The sequence below is a fragment of the Lissotriton helveticus genome, chromosome 5_1 (assembly GCF_964261635.1).
Source record: "Lissotriton helveticus chromosome 5_1, aLisHel1.1, whole genome shotgun sequence".
NCBI lineage: Eukaryota > Metazoa > Chordata > Amphibia > Caudata > Salamandridae > Lissotriton > Lissotriton helveticus.
The window spans coordinates 1,132,829,385-1,132,847,158 of record NC_136065.1 but is presented as its reverse complement, the minus strand read 5'-3'; the positions used below and the strand labels follow the sequence as shown (position 1 = coordinate 1,132,847,158).

Sequence of the window (17,774 nt, the reverse complement as noted above, 5' to 3'; positions counted from 1 at the left end):
CCTTTTCCTCATAATTAGCATCTTTCAAACATGCTATTGCTCGGTGGATTGTATCCTGTATTACATCTTACCTTGGCAAACAAATCTCTTCCTAGTAAAACCAAAATACATTCTACTAGAAAGAAGAGCAGTCTGCTACTTGAGTAAAGAATGTTTGTCTTTCTGAAATCTGCAAGGCAGCAACTTGGTAATCAATTCATGCGTTCACTAGACATTGTCTGGATAAAGATTCCCAAGCTGATACTTTGGCAACTGTGCGTAATTTATGTAATTAGCCTGCCCATATGTTCAAGGCATGTGATCTGTAGATCGCATGCTTTGCTTACTCCTGCCATTTAGAGTTTGCGTAATCTCTCTACCTTGATAGTATTGTTCTCGAACATGTTTTCTCTTTCCGCAGTTTGATTAGCATGTCAACAAACTTTGACATTTCGACCGCAAGATCTGCAGGCGGCCTTCTGGCCCATCTGCATCCGTTCTGCTCCTCGTCGATGGAACGGGCTCCATTTAAATTCTGTCCCTTTTGCCACGCGAAATATCCGTGTATGTACTCTCATCCGGTGTGTAATTTGTGCGTGTCCCCTGAGCACAAAAAGCAAGACTGCAACTCGTACCGGTCCTTCAGGTTAAAAAAAAAAAAACTCTCAGTGATTGTCTGGCTCGACGCCGAGAGATGCAGCGGTTGGATGTCAGACCGGCCTCTTCGGCAAGGACTCCGAATAAGAAGAGGTATGAGGTGGCAGAGGAGGAAATGCCTTCAGCTGTGTCTGACTCCGGATCAGACTTGCAGATCGACCTCGAGGAAGATAATGTGCCGCAGTGACAAGGAGATGAGTACCGACGACACCTTTGGCCCTTCCCCAGCCCCACAACCTTCCTCTACTCTATCCCCACCCCCTCCCCACACCGTCCCTAAGAAATCTAAGGCTTTGGCACCACATCCACCCCAAGGCCAAGTTCGGCACTGAGATGAGGTTTCCAATGCTCCGCCTCATGGCTCGGCACCGACACTCTCTGAAAATCCTTTCGGCTCGGGACCAAGTCTGCCAGAGCCTACTTCCGAGCCAAAATCTTCCAGCTCAAAATCAAAGATGGGTTTCGAACCCAAACCTTCGACACCGAAAATCAAGAAACCTCCCTCTGAGTCGAAACCCTCCGCACCGAAAGGACATTCAGAGTCCACTCCGAAAGCTTCGGTGCAGAGTAGCAAAAACTTGCCTACAACACAACCACATCCAAACATACACTGAACCTCCTAAACTGGATCCTGTATATTCATCCTGACACAGGGCATATGCATGCTAAAACAACATCTAAACACAAGCTTTCTGTGGATAATAGCCCCTGCAAAATTCCTCTGAAGAAAAAAAGTGTAGGCACTAGTCCTTTCCGTACACTTCCATCTCCTCCTACCTCTCCACCATAGCTTGATCCATTACAGATTACACTGAGTCAGTCTCCTCTACCTCATTTTCACAAAGGTGACACTGACGATGCACAACTACCAGACCCTTGGGTGGACTACACAACTGATCCTCCACAGGACAGAGACCCAGATCTTTATCCTGCCAGGCCATCTCCACCTGATGACAATCTGTCTTACCAACACCTTATTGCTAGAGCAGCAGAATGCCATGGGGTGGAGCTACGTAAAGTCTTTAGAGGAAAGAAAATGTTCTCTGACACACTCTGATCCCATAAGTCCAGTCAGACACTGCCTATGCTCAAGGGTATGTTAAGGCACACAGACGATATTTTTAAAGATCCTGTTTCTGCCAGTGTCCTTACCCTAAGGTAAATAAAAAATATAAATGTTCCCCCACAGATCCAATTTGTATTAATGGTCAGTTGCCACTTGACTCTTTAGTGGTATCAAATGCTAGAAAGAGGGTCAACTCTCAATCATCTGGGGATGCCCCTCCTCCTGATAAAGACTCTTTGGGTAAACTGGTGGCTACGCAAGCAGCTATTCAATGTCATATCGCTAATACATAGTGCTTATTAGCAAGATACAGTAGAGGCCACTGGGACGAAATGGAACGATTACTTCATTTTCTCCCAGAGGAGCATAAGTCAAAGGCTCAAGATTTAGTCCTGGAAGGCAAACTCATTTTTAATGCTTCTATCAGATGTGCTCTAGATGCAGCTGACACCACAGCTAGAGAAGTAAATACTAGCATCTTACTTCGACAACACGCGTGGTTGCGGATATCTGGGTTCAAACCTTAAGTCCAACAAATCCATCCTAGATATACCCTTTGTTAAACATCTTTTTGGCCCTGAAGCCGATCTAGCGCTAAAAAAAAAAGAAAAAGGACACTGACGCAGCAAAATAGATGGTATTCTTCAATCTCCCTCTAATAGAGGTTCCTTTTAGCGCTCTTTTTATAGGGGAGTGTCCAAGTCCACAGGCACTGACCAGAACTTTTCCTCCTACAAAGGCTATTTCCAATCCTCTTTTACAAGAGGATTTTGCAGAGGAGGTTATAGGGGAATAGTCCCAGGGGTAAGTGTTAAAACAACACACCTCACACTTCCATTTTCTCAAGCAAACAGTGACTTCCCAATACTTCCCTCCGACTATTATACACCTGTCTGAGGAAGACTTCAAGACTTTCTCCCCATTTGGAAATCAATAACCGACCAATGTGTGCTTGGAATTATCTAACATGGTTATTGCCTGGAGCTTATCAACAATCCTCCAAACATTCCTCCTCGATCTCGTAAAATATCACCAGGCCACCAGCACTTGCTTCAACAAGAAGTGCAATCTTTATTATTCAAATCGGCTATAGAACCAGTTCCACTTCAGTACCAAGGGTCACGGATTTATTCCCTTTACTTTCTCATTCCCAAAATGACGGCTCCTTGAAACCTTTACTAGATCTCAGAACACATATTGTTGGAGCAGTAACTCTTCAACAAGTACTTCCTCTCTTGCAGCAGGGCAACTTTGTCTACTCTAGATCGAAGGACACCTACTTTCATATTCCAATTCATCCCGCTCATCGCAAATGCCTTTGGCGTCACCACAGCCCCCAGTGTTCACCAAATGTCTTGCAGTAGTAGCTGCTCATCTCAGAAGACAATTAATACATGTCTTCCTTTACCTCGCCGCCTGGCTTGCCAAAGTGGGCACTTACCAGAACTGTATTCTAGACACTCAGACAACAGTGCACCTACTTCACCAGGTTTTACAATAAATGCACAAAAGTCTCACCTGTGTTTGGCACACGTGCAATGTTATCTGGGAGCTTCCCTCAACACTCTTCAGGGCTCTAGCCACTCCCAATGTAGCCAGAAATCACAATATTCAGGCCACACTATTACAATACCAACCCAACCAATCATTACCAGCCAGAGTCTTTATGCAGCTGGTGGGAATGATGGCATCCTGCATTGCAATTGTACCTCATGCAAGGCTTCACATGCGTCCTCTGCAAGAATGTCTAGCGAGTCAGTGGAATCAGTCACTGGGTCTATTAACTGATCTAGTGTTGGTGAACAGCCAGACTCCTCGCTCTCTGCAGTGATGGAAACCTCTAAACTCAGCAAAAGGCCAGCCTTTCTGAGACACAATTCCACAGACTATACTGACAACAAACTCATCGTTAACAGGCTGGGGTGCCAATCTTCAACATTACACAGTACAGGGACTGTGGTCGGACAATCGCAAACGTCTCCACATCAGCTACCTGAAACTTCTCGACACGTGGCGCAGCGATATGGTCGAGGGCGAGCGTCCCGGTAAATTGTTGGCCAATACTTTGCGCCCCCGCGGGAATCCGCTTACATCACTGAAATGACTGGCCCTAACGATATCCCACTATATTCTACCCCGGACATTTGTGGCCATTTTCTTTCCTATTATAAAGCGCTCTATACTTCCAAGCTCACTGGTGATCTGCGCGACCAGGGGGATTACCTGGCAGAAGTCTCTCTGGTGTATTTAGAATGTTACATGCAAGACTTTCTGTTGGTTCCCATCACTCCGGATAGTATTGTGGAGGCCATCGACGCCTTACGTGGCTCTTCGGCTCCCGGTCTTGACGGGTTTTCCGCCGATTTTTATAAGGCTTATAAGGACATCCTGGTTCCGTGGTTGGTCGAGGTCTATGCGGCGGCGCTAGAGGTCGGTATCCTTCCCCCCAACGTTCAGAGAGGCGGTCATCATTCTCCTTCCCAAACCAGGGAAAGATTCTAAACTGTGTGGCTCCTACCGACCGCTGTCGTTGTTGAACCTAGATTCTAAAATATTGGCCAAGGTCATAGCGATTCGATTGCCTTTATTGATGGGATCTATCATTTCACCAGCGCAGTCGGGATTCGTATCCCACAGAACCACCTCCCTTAATTTGAGGACCTTATATACTGTGTTGCATAGGATTGACTCTTCCACGCCCGCCTCTGCTGCATTTCTGGATGCTGAAAAAGCGTTTGACTCCCTCGAATGGCCTTTTTTCTTGTCCGTCATGCGCTGTATGGGCATGCCAGGCTGCGCCTGAACGGCACTCTCTCCGACCCTTTCCCCTTGTCTCGTGGTATGAGGCAGGGGTGCCCTTTATCCCCGCTCCTTTTTATTTTGGCCATGGACCCTTTGGTGCAAATATTCTAGGAGAACCACTTGCACCGTGGCCTTCAATTTCAAACGGGTCCCCTCTTAATTTCATAGTATGCGGATGACACTGTCCTCTGTTAGGATGCCCCATATCAATTTGAAACCACTGATTTTGGAAATCATTAGGTTCGGCAAGTTTTCAGGGCTCAGTATTAACTGGCACAAGTCTGTTATTTTCCCTCTCACCGATAGCACTACTGCCTGGCCTTGCGAGTTTCCACTGGAATGGTGCAGCGACGCGGTTAAGTATTTTGGTGTTCATATCCATCTCGACACTGCTACAATGCTTAGACTTAACTATGGCAGCGCGATTAGCTCGATGGAGTCCCAGATCGTGAAATGGCTACGTCTTACGCTGCCTATGGCAGGTAGGGTTGCTATAATTAAAATGGTGGTCCTGCCCCGGTTTCTCTACCTTTTTAATAACATCCCTATCCCCCTCACGAAGACCTTTTTCATGCAACTGCGTACGCTACTACTGCGATTAGTGTGAGGGGATAAGACTCCCCGAGTCTGCTGGCACACTTTGCCATATGATAGAGGAGGGTTTGGGGTTCCAGATTTTTATTTGTACTACCTGATAGCACAATGCTGCTACGCATATATATGGTTTCACCCGGATGCACGCGTCCCGTATTTAAAGCTGGAGACAGATTTGTTACTCCCGCGCCAGCTCGTTGGTATCCTCCCTTCGGGATTCCCCGTGATCCGCAATATGTTCAAACGGTCTCTTCCACATGTTGGGCAAGGGACAGACTACGTAGGTTACAGGGATTTGAATCGTTCTATTCTCCAGAGTTACCTCTGCCTAACCCTTCTCTGCTCCCAATAACGGGGGAAACCTTGGTCCAACGCACCCTGGTGAAATTTCACGTTTGTACACTCGGAGATTTATTCACTGATGGTCACGCCTTTTCGATATCGGAGGAGGCCCAATTTAGTGATCGCTCCTTTATGGACACCTTTGTCCTGACTCGTGTTCGCTCCGCACTTCGAGCCATTTTCCCTTCCTTCCCTTCTGCCCCTGAGCCGACCCCTCCATTGACGTTGTTGATACAGAGCCCTGCTGGTGCGCATTTGATCTCAAGATTATACAAAAAGTGTTGTGTGATCCGGTCAGTATCTGATACTAAGGTGCGGGCGGCCTGGGAAGTGGACTTGGGTAAATCGGTTATCGACGACCAGTGGGAACAGTGTCGTGGGCCACCAGGGAGGTCTCCTTGAACAGCAGACCCAAACTACTCCATTTTAAGTTCCTTCGCAGGATGTACCACACTCCCACACACTCATAGAATAGACCACACCAGGCCCCACCACTGCCAGAAGTGCTTGTCTCACTTTGCCCACCTCGCTTGGACGTGTCCTAAAATACATCAATATTGGACCCTTGTCCACTCAACGCTGGGGGACATACTATCCATGCAGCTTCTGCCCACTCCAGAGATTGCTCTGCTTGGTTATGTGTCCAACTTCCCTCGGAAGGTTAGAAAGCTAGCTGCCTTGGGCTTCCTATTGGCCAAGCGAGAGATTGCGTTATTGTGGGGTAGCAGTAGAGTCCCCACTCTGCAGGCATGGCTCATTAGCTTGGCATTTTGCAATGTTAATTGTGAGGCACTTTCCACTTTAATTCCTAGTTCGTCCAGACCCGTGGACATATGGGGCACGTACAGAGATTACATAGACAGGTGCAGGGCGACACAGGGCTCACAGGTGGCTGATGGCATAGTCCCTGAGGGGGTGGGTTAGGTGTCCACTTTTAGGTACGGGTTGAGGGTATTATCGGTCATTGCTTATGGTCATTATTGCCTCACTGCCGCCAGGTATGGTTCTCCTTACTGTGGAAGAAGAGATCTCCTTCTATTTTGAACTACTGTATTGTTTGGTCTCTTTCGCATTGTATGTGTTCAATATTTGATCATACCTCACCACTTGCTCCCATTGACATATGTGACTGTATTATTATGCTTGGTTTGCTACATGTGAAACTTGTCACCATTGTTGTTATAATCTGCATTGTGCCATCATTACAATTATGTGTAAAAACTGGAAAATAAAATTAAAAACAAAAAAAAACTACCTGGAACTTCTAGTAGTGTTCCTAGCACTCAGAGCTTTTCTCACCCAAATTGTAGGCAAGACTGTCTTAGTTCCCACAGACAACATGACACCAATGTACTACCTACAGAAACCGGGCGGGACTCACTCTCTCCAACTGTCTCGCCTTGCACAAAGCATGTGGAAATGAGCGATTCACCACAAAATCTGTCTCCTAGCAAACCACCTTCCAGGAGTAGACCACCTGATTGCAGACCTGCTCAGAAGACACAGGCGGCAAGTACACGAGTGGGAACTTCACCCCCAAGTTCTTCTCCCCTATTTACAAAAATGGGGGTTGCCACAGATCGATCTGTTTGCCACAGTACACAATGCAAAATGCCCAAGCTTCGCATCCAGGTTCCCACACCCAGCATCCAAGGGCAATGCCCTATGGATGAATTGGTCCGGGATATCTGCTTACGCTTTTCTGCCTCTCCCACTAATTCCATTACTAGTTCGGAATCTCCGACAAACGTCCCTCACACTAATCTTCGTATTCCGCCACATGGGCTTGTCAACCTTGCTACACCACCCTTTTAGAACTCTCAGTGGTTCCACATCAAGAGCTACATCTCACACCCTGTCTCCTCACTCATAGCCATGGAGAAATCAGAATTCCAAATCCCAGAAAACTCAACCTAGCGATTTGGTTCCTGAAGTCATAGTTTGGTTATTTACAACTGCCACCAGACTGTATCAATATTCTCAAAGAGGCTAGAAAGCCTATTACTAGAGCATGTTATGCAGAAAAATTGAAACAGTTTGTCTGCTGTAACAACAATATCAATCCACTTGATGTTTCTGTACAGATAACGTATCTGTTGCATTTACAGCAGTGTGGACTAGCTTACACATCAATTTGTTTACATCTAGCAGCTGTGGCTGCATACTTGCAAAAAAAAAAAATAGACCAGTTATCTCTGTTCAAAGTACCAGTGAATAAAGCCTTCATGGAAGTATTAACAAGCATTTGCAATGCAATAGGTCTTGCATTTACGCGAGTTTAAGCTATTGAGATTGCTAATGATGATGGTTTTTTTTTGTTTTTTTTTAACCTATAAAAGGCATTGTCTGGTAACAGATCAGCAGTAAAAAAGACAATTTCATAATCATAACAGGCAGGGCAGAGACTGGGTATGTGCCAGGCAGTGCTTCATTCAGTGCTTTAAATGGGCCGGTACTCACAGGTACTGAGTACCGGCACTTCTTTACTGCGGGGAGGAGAGTACCGGTACTCATGAAAGGTAGGCTCATTGACTGCTAGTGAGCACAAGGCTGTCAGAGAGGAACTTTTCTCTGACACCCAAGGCGCTTCTGTAGCCCTGAGCTCAGCCCCAGCTGAACCATTCAGGGTGGACTCATTGTATAATGTCTGGGTGTTCACCACTATTGGAGGGTCCATTCTAGCCCTGTGCTGTCAATCATATGCACTGTTGTGGGTAATTGTGCAATTTCAGAAATTTAGGCAGCACGCTGACAGCGGCAAGTAAGAAAGCCATGGGAGGTAAGGAGTTTAAAATGGCTTTAATCCCACCTGCGTCTGTTGAGCGAGGGTCTTCATATGTCCTTGTGTTTCCCTGCTTGTGTGTGCCTGTTTTTGTTTAAGAGAAAAGCAAGAGGAAGAGAATCGGGACACTCGAGGTATTTTAAAGGAAATTAGTGGAATGCTTTGTGTTTGCATGTCTGCTTGTTTCTGTGGGTGTGTGTTTGCACGCTTGAGAATATATAGCAGCAGTGTGCCAAACAGTAAAAAATAACAGTGTGGCATTGAGAAGCTGCAAATTCAGAAGAAAAATTATTGCATGTGGCTCTCATTTTGTGTAAGGAGTTAACCCGTTTTGTTTCTATAAACTCATTTCTCATGTGTTTTGGTATGTGCTACAACTGAGTGCCACTGGTGGCAGAGAAGGGTTTTGGAGAGAAGGGAAAGGAATCAGAAACCTAGGGCAGCGTGAAGGTGATTTAAAGATTCCTTTAAAGCTGGCCGTTCACAGGCTGTTAAACAGTAAGGTGGATACCTACAATTTCAGAAAAATATGTCAAAAAGAAGCGTTCCAGGTCCCCGCACTTATGCAGGACTCTTCTACATTTGTGCCTTCAGTGAGAATACTTAAGACACAGAACTAGTATTACAAGTAAGTAAGAGTTCCTTGCACAGTATAATTTTGCGTCCTCTCTGTGTACATTGTACTGGTGATCACAAGGTCACCACTAACCACCTTAAGTCATGGTCCATTTTATGAATACTTAGTCCCACTGCCTTGACTTTATCATATTGCGAATATAGGGAAACCATGATGAAAAGAAAACAATTGATCAAAGTCTATGGCTAATTTTTTGTCTTTTAAATGAGAAATTTAAACAGATGGTTTTACTTTGAACTTTCAGAAAAGAAATGATAGCACAGCAACGAGAATATAAAAAGAAGAAAGCGTTAAAAAAAGCCCAGAGAATGAAAGAACTCGAGCAGGAGCGTGAAGTTCAGAAATCAAAATGGCAACAATTCAACAACAAAGCCTATTCAAAGAACAAAAAGGGCCAGGTTTGTACAATCTTCGAATCTGTAAGAAGCTTTGAAGTGGAACTAGATTACATTACTTACTGAAACGCAAATGCATTGACTGCTATTGTCCACTTGATTACTGCATACTTTGTTCCCCACACAGATCAGTGAGCATTGACAAACACAATATTTTTCCACACTTATTGTACTCTAATTTGGCATCATTTTATAAGCCTGCCACTGTAAATTCTCATGCTAAGAAAACCTTTACAGAGTTCCTAATTTGGGGGGAAACTGCAAAGGCAGATTGTTGCAGAATCCCAAGGCTGATCAGTGTCATTTGACCTCATGCCTCTTCCTTCCCTCCCCCCACTCCCCCCACCCCAATCCACTCCCCCCTACATTACCAAGGTTGGACTGGCTGGGCTTCGGGCTTTTCCCAAGGAGGTTGGAAGGTTGGGGCTGGTTTTGTTAGTGGGGGGCGGTTTTGCAGCAGTTTTTAAAGCACTGCAAAGTTCCTTGTATGTTCAGCAGTTTGTGGGCAACAATAAAAGTTGCAAGTTAACTCTAGTGATAATGTACCTGCTGGAGAAAGATGGGAGTTTTGTCTAGTGGTAGTTTTGACTCTTCGAAGATAGCGCAAATGGTTAATATGCCTGCTGCAAAGAACATGTACCATGCATATCCAGAACAATCTTTTATGTGCATAACTCAGTGGTTGCTGCTTTTGCCACAGAAATTCTTTTGTTACTGTGCCATTCAAAAGTAGCAATCGTAATCTGAACTATCCTTCACGAGCTGCATGATGCATGTTAGAAATGTGTGTTTTCCCCCAGTCTTTAATTATGATGTTGCAGAAAAAATAAAATGGTTTGTTTGGGTAGAAATAAATTCTTATTAATTATGTCAACCCTAACCACAGTTATGTTCTGAATCCTGATTTTGTGCTTCAGCACTCCTAAACAGTGCCTACCAGTAATTGATGGCATGTGAATCCTACACTTTGTAGTCCCCTTTGCCTCATGTGACATTTCTACACAATAATTTACACATGTATGATTTATTGTCTCTGTATGTATGTATGTGTGTGTGGTGTAAAGTGCTCAGACCCCCTACGCTGGTATGAGAGGTGTTCTTAAACAATTAAAATACCTGCGAGAGAGGGGCAGTGGAGAGATGAGACACTGTTGGAAAGTGATATGGAATCATTAAGCCCCAACAAAGGATGTCATACCCTGGTGAACAGTAAGGTCATCATTTACTTTGCTTTAAAGCTAATATAAATGAATGTATAAGGACAGATTTTCCCCAAAGTTCTTTGGAGAACACACCCCACCAACCCTACATTGTAGTGGTCCGTTTGCTGTCTGCACTTGCTATGCACAGTACATAGGCTGGTCTGACAAAATTTGCTGGGGGTGCTTTGGGTTGAAGCAAAACCAAAGAGGATGATGGACGGAGTGTTGGGTATGCCCAGACGTGGGTCCCTTGCTCACTTTGCCACTGGATTCAAGCTATCCTGGCTGATGACGGCTGATTAGCCAGAAACCGGCCCCAGGATGCTTGTTTCGGGTCCAGGGAAGACATGGCTTGGTAGTTCGGGCTAGACTGTTTCCACGAGGCACAGGGTCAGACTGATTTGCATATGGCCATATCTGAACTGGGGTGACGGAGTGAGATAAGATGATTGATTAAACCCAGATCCGTTGACTGGGAGTGAGTGCTTGCAGTGTTCAACACTCCGTCCATCATCCCCTTTGGTGTTTTGGGTTCCCAGTCCGGCCCTTCTACTTTGGTGTCCTTAAACTTCTGTCCGGTTCCTTTTCAGCTCTATTTTCACACTGATTGTTTTCTGCCTTTCTTTTCTGCGATGCGGCAAGGCCTCATGAAAATAAATACTTGTTCCCAAAAATTTGCACCAGTACCCACCACCTGAAACCTCACGTACAAATTAACCACTAAATTAAAGGCTGCCGTAGGTGTTTGAGCACCCTCAAATCCTAAGATAACCCTTTTCACACCTGTGGTTCTGCTGGCAGGGAAAGCAATGGTTTGGAAAGACATTCATTTCATGGAGTAAAAGTGTTCATCGCTTTAAAGAGGTGATCCCTTGATGTACTGTAATTGTGCTTTGTCTCATTTGACAGCATGAGATTAAACATATGGCCATTGGGTAGATGACCAAGGAATGTCTTGCCAGTGAAGACCGATTGTCAAAGGGAAGATGCATAACTAAGACATACCCCACAGCATCCTTACTGCAGTTACTAAAACAATGATTCTGATTGATACTTCTAACTACTTATTACTCGGGTGTCTGACTGAATCTGCACTTTTATAGCATTTCTCTGGCATGCCAAAAGATGGCAGTAAGCACCTCCTATGTGCACTGACTGTAAAATCCAATAAAAGAAAGATGGATCCTTAATTGCTGTGTCCAAGGGGTAGATTTATTGATTAAATGAAGTTACAAGGTGGACATCTGAAGAGGGAGAGTAGAAGATAGTCATAGATTCCGTGTGTTTTAATTTCTTCAGTATATTTAGCCTCTTAATGAAAAACACCGGTACACTCTGGAGTACCGCTTAAACTCTTTAGGTGAACCCTTACACTAATTACTGCACAAAGTTGTATAGGGCCACTCGCGTATGCTGTTGGAAACACATTAACATTTTATGGGTTGCCTATGTAGCTTGAGGAATATCAAGAGAAGTTACGGAAACAACTTTTACACTCCCCTGTTTGTTTTTCGATGAGTGCTGATCTTAAGACTCATTAATGCTTCCCTACAGTACAAATCATTTTTATTACTTTCATTATTATTGCTTTTATTTGAAGCTGGGCAATGATGCATTTTTGATCATTGCAAAATAAAAGCCTCTTGCTAACTTATTTTTTTCTCTTCCCCACTGCGGTTCCTTATATGTAGTGCACCATTAAGTGAATGTATTCTCTTCAGTGTTTGGAAGAGAAAATGTAGGATTAATAGGAAACATGTAAGAAATTAGTGCTGCATTGCTAACGTTTAAGGACCACTAAAGTTTCAGAGCTCAATTAAACTGTATCATTTAGAAGCAGTATGCACAGTACCAGCATGTCCTATGTCAGATTTAATAACCATTCTTTGCTGTAAAACTTATATCTGCCGTGCTCACATATACGTTGATGAGTGCGTCTTCGTCAACTCATGATGAATTTTAAATCGGAGCTTGTATGGTCTGCGTTTAGCTACGTGATCTTTGATCTTGATGAGGTGGGTAATGTGATGGCCCTGTCTATCTTTCAGGAATAACTAGGTACTGGAGCACTGAATCCATAAAAGGAGTCCCTTCTGTATTATCCATTCATGTACTTTCTTCACAAAGCAGCTCAGTATTGAATCCTGCCTCAAAATAAGTTTGCTTTCATTTTTTTGTATTCTCTCTACAGGTTAAAAGAAGTATATTTGCCTCCCCTGAGAGTGTAACTGGCAAGGTTGGAGTTGGCACATGTGGCATTGCAGACAAACCCATGACACAGTATCAAGACACCTCTAAATATAATGTAAGGATGTATCACATAGTAATTGGGGTGTTAAGTAAATCTGTTTAGAGCTTAATGTTAAGGTTACGCTGTTTTTGTAGGTGAAATTTTGCGGTCTGAACACTTTCTAGATTCACATGCTGTGCATGATTCAATTTAGACATTGTTTCTGGGAATTCTTACTAAAAGTAAGTTTGACTTTGAGCCAGATGTGGAGTTCATATGACTCATGATGATGATGTCCATAAGGTCCCAGTTCCTGTGTATGTCTTTAGCATCTTTGAATATATATTTTTTGTGCTTGTGCTTGTGGGTTGGGAAGGAGGAAAATGTAGTATTGTTTTCCTGTGACTTAAGAAAATTGACACTTTTTTTGGTCCATACTTCCTGTCTACCTTGGCATAAATACTCTCCTGAGCAAATGGCCCCCTATTTGTTGGCCCCAGGTGAGGAAATATAAATTGTATGTGGCCAGATAAGAACCAGAGATGTTTTTGTTTTGTTTTCTTTTTTTTTTTTGCAGTTTTATATAGCGCAAACTTGACCCGCAACCGAATCGGGTATCGGAGCGCTCTACATAGCACCAGTTACGTTACATGAGAACACACATTCATTTTTGTTAGGCATGGGGAGATTAAGTGATTTGCCCAGAATCGCAGGATGTTCAGCGTAGTTACCGAGACTCGAACCCAGTTCCCCAGGTCTGAGGTCGAACGCCCTAGCCGTTAGGCCAACTCCTCTCCCTGTTGGCCTATTTGTTGCCAGTCCAATTTTGTCACGAAGATCAGCGAATATCTTAATGTCACACCTTTAGTATATGGCCCTCCCTGTCTTTGCCCTTTCATGCTCAAGCACCACATTGTATTTTGTAGTCCATAGTCCCGACTGCTGCACTGTCACATAGTGGGGACAGGAGGTGGGCTAGAAATCATTTTTCATTTTCCTATTCCTGGCCATCAGCTTTGCACAACCTTTCAGTTTGTGTAAAGAAGTCAGCGGGCAATTAATGTCACAATGAAAAACAAATCCAGACCAGTAAGTCTGTGGAGCATGTTAAGTTCAATAGTGCCCCACGGGGAGATGGGAGATTCTGCTTAATTGGGGGTCTGTAATTGCCACCTCAAAACTAGACCTGTTCCACTGCAGCACAGTCTACCCCGCTCCTAGTGCTCAACAAACTCGATACCAAGAGTCTTGACAATTTCATCCTGCCATTGACCATATTTGTGTAGGTTGTGTGGGTGGTGGATTGTTTAGGTTACAAGAGATGTTTATTTTTAAACTGGAACTGTTCAGCTGTAGCATCAACTTACTGGTTTGGTTAGTGTGGATCCCAAAGACTATTGAAACAGCGAGCCAGATATAGAGCAGGTTTGGTACACTCTATTGGATATGCTTTTACCCAATAGGCTCAAAGTTTGAGTAAACATACTACTAAAACTGAAAATTTAGTATTTGGAACAGCTTGGTTAAGCATCCTTTTAACTTGATTTTGATCAGTAATACAAATATTGTACCGTTACTTAAGTTCATCTTGAAGTAGCAGTATTTTTTGGTAGATCATGGGAGAAAACCTTAATGAATAAATTTACGGAGGCTTTTCTATTGTAGTGGCACTTCAAGTCAATATGAATGAATCCATAAATAAATTAAAGACTTTTAGAATTTGTAGCAAAGATTTTTATTTTTTATATTCGCAGTTATTTTTTGGGGTAATTCCGAATCATGGTAAACTACAAACAGTCCAATAAATTAAATATTTTTTCCCCTACTGAACGTTTTAAATCTTTCTGTTCTCCTCTCCAGATTTGCAGATCCCTTAATGACAGATGCCAGGGCAAGTCGCGGGACCTTGAAGCTTTGCAGTCATCGCTAACATCATGCTGAGTGGTCGGATTCGAATCTTAAGAGCTAGCTGCACAGAATCGTTGCAGCCTTGCTTAGCCCTCTGACCTAAATATGCCTGGAAACTATCTAGTAAACTCTAAATGAGAACGCCTGATGCTTTTTCCTACATTGTCTACAGAATAATTGTTGCCATCATTTGGCATTAGGTGGTTGTATCCATTTAGGCCACTGGGAAAGAAAGTGTCTGTGTATTAATTTAGGAAACCATGTGTGACAAAACATTCTTTTGTTTTATTTCCTTGTGTTTGTTTGCTTTTTTGTTTCTTGTTTCTCAGAAATACTATTTCCAAAACTGTGCTGGAAAAAACACTTAGCTGACGTACAGCCCTGTATTCAGTGTAGATCATTTTCTTTGTAAAGATTAAGTCTGTTTATGATTAAGTGATTTAGAACTTTCAGTATTGAACTGTTTAGCACTGGTCATTAACTGACTGTATTTTATGTGCCTGTAGCTGGATTTATTTTAATTTGGTCGATGCACTGACTGGTGGGAGTGCCCTTAACCCATCTAGTATTCCAGCTCATACTCCATTCTTCCAAAAGTCAAGTGGACATTCATGTAGACAAGGGGCTTCTTTAACTAAATGGCAGAGTAATTTTTATGACGCAGTGTGACTTTGTTTTTCTATGTTTAATTTTTATTAAATAAAATGTTTTAAAATATTAAAAAACGGGCAGGTTGCCAATGTCTGGTCTGATCCTTGTAGGATTCAGGCGATAAATGGTTGCAGCAGCATCGTGGTGACAATGTGTATGATGGATTTTTTTGTAATGCAGTGAAATTAAATATTGGGATATGGCACATATGGTGAGTTACCATTACTGTAAAACACTATAAATGATGCCTATTGAAACAAAAGATTGCGGTCAATTTTATGTTGTTGAGACACAGATAATTAAAATAAGCATTGCACAGTGTAAATGTTTTTATTTTTGTGTATTTCTTGTATTTGAATTGATGATCAAACCACTGTACAGTATTTAGCAAAAAGTGCTTTGAACCAGATATTGCCGTAACTCTCATAGCAGCTTATCTTAATCTAACCGTTTGATTGCTAGTATTTTCCTTTACCTAATCAGATTTTTGACCAGAGCCTCAGCCCCATTCCAACGTTTGTCTTAGGAGAGTAGTGGATGTGGGTGAGAGTATGAGAGGTGGGGGTTAGAAAATGACTTTTTGCATATGTCCCAATAGCTTCTTAAACTATAGAAGGATAATAGTTAGCAGGATTGAAACTAGAAGGGTGCCCATTGGTTGGGTATAGATGTCCTCTGTCATGCAAGCTATTCTGTAGTGTTCCTCTCCGAACACAAAATCTCACATTGTGGATTACCATGTACAACTTGTAGTGTATAAAGAAATTATTTCACATGCATCATACATTGTACTGTAACATTTATGTAATGTCTACTACTCCTGTATGGGGCGTGGAAGCACTTGCCTACATTGCTACCTCACTACAGCACGTAGGGTGTTGGTTTGGAAGTGTATTGTCTTTGTTTTGATCCTGTGTGACAAGTGTTTCCATGTTGTGTGTTGGGACCACTGAGGTGCAGTCACTTTTTAGTATTATCTTCATAGTCTACTTAGCTGCTTACTGGACTGTGTTGCCCATTCTGAGATTTTGTTTAACCCCTTCCACACTGATGACGAGCTGGGCTCGTCATGAAGTAGCCTCCTCGCACGCTCATGACGAGCCCAGCTCGTCATGAATAAAGGGGTTTACAAATTCTCAGCACAGGAGGGGAATATGCTGAGCATCCATGGGGTTAAGGTTTTTATGGTTCTGATTGGGCATATGTACATGATATATATCCTATATGAATAATACCCCTCCATACAAACAAAACAGATATAGTCCTGTTTAAAACAGCTAGATAGAAACCGTATATTCATTGCACACTATTTTCATTACTCACAATCTCCCTACCACCCAATAAAAGATAACTCTGCGTACATTTGAAGGAAGTTTCTCATCCTATTTCACGTTGTAGGTTACCTTTTCCATGATTGACAAATTATTTATAAATCTGGTTCATTCTTATATCTTAGCGTTGTACTGATCTACTAATACCTGGGCACTGGTCTCTTTCCTGCCAACAGGCCTTTTTTATCTATGTTCCAAAATGTGGCTATCCAATAGTTTAGGTTTTTAGGAGCCTAATACCTCCCTTTAACATAGGTATGTATAAAATATATATATATTTTATTAATGTTAACAAAGTACCTATCTGGAATGTTAACAAATATTCTTAGCCACCTATAGAAGATTTGGTAACCCAATTCATTGTAAACTCATTCAGTTTAATCCCAAATCCCTCAATTCGTTGTTTTTACTTTAAAATATTCACTTTCACCTGATGTGCAAAGTACCTGTATCCCTAGGGAAGGGAAATGGGGTATTCTTCTCATTAGTTCCCAAACTAATTCAAACCATGGACAGCTAAAAATTCTGTTCACTTTAGCCTTTTATTCAGTCTTTAAAAACACTAAAACTAAAGAACATTAAACTTGACAGGCCTATCGTACTCATTTGACTGATCACTGAAAATAAACTCCCACCCTGCAATGTTTTTAATTCGTAGTGTATATAAAAGCTACCAGTCTTGTAATGAGAAGCTGTTTACAACCATGTTATCCTTCGCTGCGTTTACACTTCATGATGTATGATCAGTGCCTTTTTTAAATCCTTAATTTTATTGTAAATTCACATATACATTAACTGTTTGATAGTTGGAGTAATGTGTTGTCTTTATATTGCTTTGCCCACCACTAACCGTTTCAGCTCATCCCTCAAGAAACGTTTGCATACTGTCAATGTAAACTTTTGTCTAGTATTGCAGCAGTTTAGATTGAACGGTTACCTAAAACTCAAAAGGAATCCTATGGGGATTTAGAGTTTTGTCTTTATTAAGAAGATCGGTGCTCAATGATTCTATTGATGTGGTCGTCATCATCCATTTTTGGTGGATGGGAATGATTTGCTTTCTTAAACTCTGGTCCTTTAGTTAATAGTAAAAACTTGTGAAACAATGACTCCAAACATAAGATGCGCTCATCCAAACATTTAATCAGTTTTTGGTTTGCTTCTGTACTCAGTCTTCAGTCCTCCACATCTCTCCCTG

The 17,774-nt window shown here is 42.6% G+C and overlaps 1 protein-coding gene across 1 annotated transcript in view; it reads left to right on the top strand.

Annotated features, from left to right (window-relative positions):
• SMNDC1 (survival motor neuron domain containing 1) overlaps positions 1-15,570 on the top strand; it is a 113,372-nt gene extending 97,802 nt beyond the window's left edge. The window contains exons 5-7 of the mRNA XM_078643759.1: positions 9,104-9,257; positions 12,648-12,761; positions 14,547-15,570. Of these exons, the coding sequence (XP_078499885.1) occupies positions 9,104-9,257; positions 12,648-12,761; positions 14,547-14,627 (349 nt within the window). The 3' untranslated portion in view covers positions 14,628-15,570. The remainder of the gene's footprint in view (positions 1-9,103; positions 9,258-12,647; positions 12,762-14,546) is intronic.
• The last annotated feature ends 2,204 nt before the right edge of the window (positions 15,571-17,774 follow it).